We start from the raw sequence: 5000 nt of genomic DNA on the forward strand, positions 1-5000 counted from the left end.
GTGTGTGTGTGTGTGTGTGTGTGAGACAGATGAAAGGAAGCTGAGTGGTCACAGGCTGGTGGGGGACGTCCACTTTGCGTCAGCCAGTCAGAGAGCAGGATTCATCACACCTGTTCCAGGAGGGGTGGGGCCTATGACCGTGGCCATGCTCATGGAGGTTACCTTTACCATTACCTTGACCTTTACCATTACCTTGACCTTTACCCTTACCTTTACCTTACCTTGCAGAGGTAACCTTTACCTGTTTATGTTGCAGAACACGGTGCAGAGCGCTCGCCGCTTCCTCCTGAAGATCCAGGCGGGGGGCTGAACCATGCAGGTAAACACTCACCTGTCAGTCTGGGCTGAGGGTAATACCTGTTAGTCAGAGCTGAGGGTAACACCATTCAGTCTGAACTCAGGGTAATACCTGTCAGTCTGAGCTCAGGGTAACACCTGTCAGTCTGAGCTGAGGGTAACACCTGTCAGTCTGAGCTCAGGGTAACACCTGTCAGTCTGAGCTCAGGGTACCACCGGTCAGTCAGAGTTCAAGGTAACACTGGTCAGTTAGAGTGCAGGAAAACCCCTGTCAGTCACAGTTCAGGGTAACACCTGTCAGTCTGAGCTCAGGGTAACACCGGTCAGTCAGAGTTCAGGGTAACACCTTCTGAGCTGAGGGTAACACCTGTCAGTCTGAGATCAGGGTAACACCTGTCAGTCAGAGTTCAGGGTAACACCGGTCAGTCAGAGTTCAGGGTAACACCTGTCAGTCTGAGCTGAGGGTAACACCTGTCAGTCAGAGTTCAGGGTAACACCTGTCAGACTGAGCTCAGGGTAATACTGGTCAGTCAGAGTTCAGGGTAACACCTGTCAGTCTGAGCTGAGGGTAACACCTGTTAGTCAGAGTTCAGGGTAATACCGGTCAGTCAGAGTTCAGGGAAACACCTGTGAGTCAGAGTTCAAGGTAACACCTGTCAGTCTGAGCTGAGGGCAACACCTGTCAGTCTGAGCTCAGGTTAACACCTGTCAGTCTGAGTTCATGGTAACACCTGTCAATCTGAGCTGAGGGTAACACCTGTCAGTCAGGGATCAGGGTAACACCTGTCAGAGTTCAGGGTAACACCTGTCTGACTGAGCTCAGGGTAATACCGGTCAGTCAGAGTTCAGGGTAACACCTTTCAGTCTGAGCTGAGGGTAACACTTGTCAGTCTGAGCTGAGGGTATCACCTGTCAGTCTGAGCTCAGGGTAACACTTTGCTCTTCCGCAGGGTCCATCGTCATGGAAACAGCAAAGGCGACGTCAACAGGAAGTGATGTCACGACGTGTGAATGTTTAATTAAAGGATCATTAAAATATAATATTTAATTCAAGTGAACTCTAAATGTTTTCATGGCCCTTTGTTCATTTGAGTGAGAAAGCCGATTCATTTGAATGGGTTTATTTGTAATCACTTCTGATTGGTGGAAAAACAGACCTGTACAAAACAAACAACTTCCTGTTTACAGAGAAACACGGAACAACGAGCAATAATCAATACGTCTCAGTCAATCATTACATATCATTAATGATCAATAATCAATTATCAATGTTTTCATAACGAGAAGTCATCCCATCATTACAAATATATCAATATAATAAACAGAGAGTTTCTCCTCTCAGATTGTCATGAAGCTCAAATTTACTGAAACCACACAGACACCATGAACCCAGCACAGGAAGGCACTGCGTCCTTTCACAATAAAACTGCTCCAAACACCATGAGGCGTTCACTGTCTCATCGTGAGACGTTCGCTGTCTCAGCGTGAGGCGTTCACTGTCTCACCGTGAGGCGTGCACTGTCTCACCGTGAGACGTTCGCTGTCTCAGCGTGAGGCGTTCGCTGTCTCACCGTGAGGCGTTCGCTGTCTCACCGTGAGGCGTTCGCTGTCTCAGCGTGAGGCGTTCCCTGTCTCAGCGTGAGGCGTTCACTGTCTCAGCGTGAGGCGTTCACTGTCTCACCATGAGGCGTCCGCTGTCTCACCGTGAGACGTTCGCTGTCTCAGCGTGAGGCGTTCACTGTCTCACCGTGAGGCGTCCGCTGTCTCACCGTGAGACGTTCGCTGTCTCAGCGTGAGGCGTTCGCTGTCTCACCGTGAGGCGTCCGCTGTCTCACCGTGAGGCGTCCGCTGTCTCAGCGTGAGGCGTCCGCTGTCTCAGCGTGAGGCGTCCGCTGTCTCACCGTGAGGCGTTCACTGTCTCACCGTGAGGCGTTCACTGTCTCACCGTGAGGCGTCCGCTGTCTCAGCGTGAGGCGTCCGCTGTCTCACCGTGAGGCGTCCGCTGTCTCACCGTGAGGCGTTCACTGTCCGTTAGCTTTACATCTCACGTGAGGCGTTCACTGTCCGTTAGCTTTACATCTCACGTGAGGCGTTCACTGTCCGTTAGCTTTACATCTCACGTGAGGCGTTCACTGTCCTCAGGTGAGAGTGGAAGATCTGGATCTCTGCAGAAACGGATTAAATGAAGAAAGACATAAGACAAATGTATTGATTTACTTAATTTTTCCTCAGAATATCCCTCATGTTTTTGCCTCTTGCAGAAATTACTCACATGACTCTCAATGATCACATGACTCTAAATGATCACATGACTCCCAATGATCACATGACTCCCAATGATCACATGACTCTCACCTGCACAGGTAGGCCTGCAGTCACTCCACAGGAGGTCCGTCGACGCTCTCCTGAGAGACCTCCGAGTCCAGAGAGTAGCAGGAGCTGCCGTTATCCTGATGGTCTCTGTTGGTGTCCTCAGAGGCCGCCGCCCCCCCCAACGAGGCCCCCCCCCCCGCCGGGCAGCATGGGGCGGGGCCTCTGTGTCTGCAGCGCTCCGGGCGGCCGGTGTGAGAGTACATGTGCTCCTGCAGCGCCGCCCGGTGGCCGAAGCGACGGCTGCAGACGGCGCAGGAGATTTTACGCTTTCTGACAGGAGGAGCCGGGCTGACCCCGCCCCCCCGACTCCTCCTGAGCTCCGAAGCAAGCTGATTGGCCAGCGCCTGGCTCTGCCTCAGCGCCTCCTGCAGACACCCTGCCTCCCCCTCCTCCTCACCCCCCTCCTCCCCGTGTCTGAACAGGTGCTCCCTCAGGTCCTCGGGGGAGGAGCAGCAGTCTCCACAGCGCGGACACATCAGGACCAGCTGTTTGAACAGGACTCCCCCCTCCCCCCCGCCCCCCTCCTCCACCCGCTCCTGTTTGATGCGAGCCGAGATGTCCGAGTCGTCTCCGGAGGCCACGGAGCAGACGGTGCGCGGGGGGGCGTCCTGGAGCTCCGACGGGACCTCGGCGCTGCAGGAGGTCTTTGGGGCTCCCGCCTCCTTGTTGGCCAGCTGAGAGGAGATCTGGATGCCGTACAGGTTGGACATGCGGAGCAGGTCTGCCTCGGACTCGCCTGCTTTGCGGCACAGCTGGTAGGCGTGCAGGAACTTGATGCCGTCCTGCAGCCGGCTCTGATCCACCGGCTGCGCGGGGCAGGAGCCGGTGTACATGATGTGCAGCAGGTAGCTGAACACGTCCGGCTGGATGTCCGAGGGCTGGATCTTAATGCACTCGCTGAGGACAGACAAGAGGACACGTCAAATCCCTGTGAGTCCTGTTAGTGTCCCAGTCGAGTCCTGTTAGTGTCCCGGTCGAGTCCTGTTAGTGTCCCAGTCGAGTCCTGTTAGTGTCCGAGTCGAGTCCTGTTAGTGTCACAGCCGAGTCCCAGTCGAGTCCTGTTAGTGTCCCAGTCGAACCCTATTAGTGTCCCAGTTGAGTCCCAGTCGAGTTCTGTTAGTGTCCCAGTTGAGTCCTGTTAGTGTCCCAGTTGAGCCTCAGTCGAGTCCCGGTTGAGTCCTGTTAGTGTCCCAGTCGAGTCCTGTTAGTGTCCTGGTCGAGTCCCAGTCGAGTCCTGTTAGTGTCCCAGTCGAGTCCTGTTAGTGCCCCAGTTGAGTCCTGTTAGTGTCCCAGTCGAGTCCCAGTCGAATCCCAGTCGAGTCTCAGTCGAGTCCTGTTAGTGTCCCAGTCGAGTCCCATTCGAGTCCTGTTAGTGTCCCAGTCGAGACCTGTTAGTTGCCTGGTCGAGTCCCAGTCGAGTCTCAGTTGAGTCCTGTTAGTGTCCCAGTCGAGTCCCATTCGAGTCCTGTTAGTGTCCCAGTCGAGTCCTGTTAGTCACCTGGTCGAGTCCCAGTCGAGTCTCAGTCGAGTCTCAGTCGAGTCCTGTTAGTCGACTGGTCGAGTCCCATTCGAGTCTCAGTCAAGTCTCAGTCGAGTCCTGTTAGTGTCCCAGTCGAGTCCCAGTCGAGTCCTGTTAGTGTCCCAGTCGAGTCCTGTTAGTTTCCCAGTCGAATCCTGTTAGTGTCCCAGTCGAGTCCTGTTCGTCGCCTGGTCGAGTCCCAGTCGAGACTCAGTCGAGTCTCAGTCGAGTCCTGTTAGTGTCCCAGTCGAGTCCCAATCGAGTCCTGTTAGTGTCCCAGTCGAGTCCTGTTAGTCGCCTGGTCGAGTCCCAGTCGAGTCTCAGTCGAGTCTCAGTTGAGTCCTGTTAGTGTCCCAGTCGAGTCCTGTCAGTGTCCCAGTCGAGTCCTGTTATTCACCTGGTCGAGTCCCAGTCGAGTCTCAGTCGAGTTTCAGTCGAGTCCTGTTAGTGTCCCAGTTGAGTCCTGTTAGTCGCCTGGTCGAGTCTCAGTCGAGTCCCAGTCGAGTCCTGTTAGTCGCCTGGTTGAGTCCCAGTCGAGTCCCAGTCAAGTCTCAGTTAAGTCCTGTTAGTGACCCAGTCGAGTCTCAGTCGAGTCTCAGTCGAGTCCTGTTTGTGTCCCAGTCGAGTCCCAGTCGAGTCCTGTTAGTGTCCCAGTCGAGTCCTGTTAGTCGCCTGGTCGAGTCCCAGTCGAGTCTCAGTCGAGTCTCATTCGAGTCTCAGTCGAGTCCTGTTAGTGTCCCAGTCGAATCCTGTTATTCACCTGGTCGAGTCTCAGTCGAGTCCCAGTCGAGTCCTGTTAGTCGCCTGGTTG

The 5000-nt window shown here is 54.6% G+C and overlaps 2 protein-coding genes across 4 annotated transcripts in view; one reads left to right on the top strand and one right to left on the bottom strand.

The window, feature by feature from the left end:
- Window positions 1–1362, top strand: part of LOC307016756 (C-1-tetrahydrofolate synthase, cytoplasmic-like) — a 29090-nt gene extending 27728 nt beyond the window's left edge. For both annotated transcript variants that reach the window (XM_079646056.1, XM_079646057.1), the window contains exons 10-12: window positions 30–157; window positions 257–319; window positions 1248–1362. In XM_079646056.1, coding sequence (XP_079502182.1) covers window positions 30–157; window positions 257–310 — 182 coding nt within the window. In that variant the 3' untranslated portion in view covers window positions 311–319; window positions 1248–1362. The remainder of the gene's footprint in view (window positions 1–29; window positions 158–256; window positions 320–1247) is intronic.
- Window positions 1363–1402: 40 nt separating this feature from the next.
- Window positions 1403–5000, bottom strand: part of zbtb25 (zinc finger and BTB domain containing 25) — a 7662-nt gene continuing 4064 nt past the window's right edge. For both annotated transcript variants that reach the window (XM_079646059.1, XM_079646058.1), the window contains exons 3-4: window positions 2653–3567; window positions 1403–2462 (exon numbers count right to left, since the gene is read on the bottom strand). In XM_079646059.1, coding sequence (XP_079502185.1) covers window positions 2673–3567 — 895 coding nt within the window. In that variant the 3' untranslated portion in view covers window positions 1403–2462; window positions 2653–2672. The remainder of the gene's footprint in view (window positions 2463–2652; window positions 3568–5000) is intronic.

Source organism: Notothenia rossii (genome assembly GCF_949606895.1).
Source record: "Notothenia rossii genome assembly, chromosome: 8".
Taxonomy (NCBI): Eukaryota; Metazoa; Chordata; class Actinopteri; order Perciformes; family Nototheniidae; genus Notothenia; species Notothenia rossii.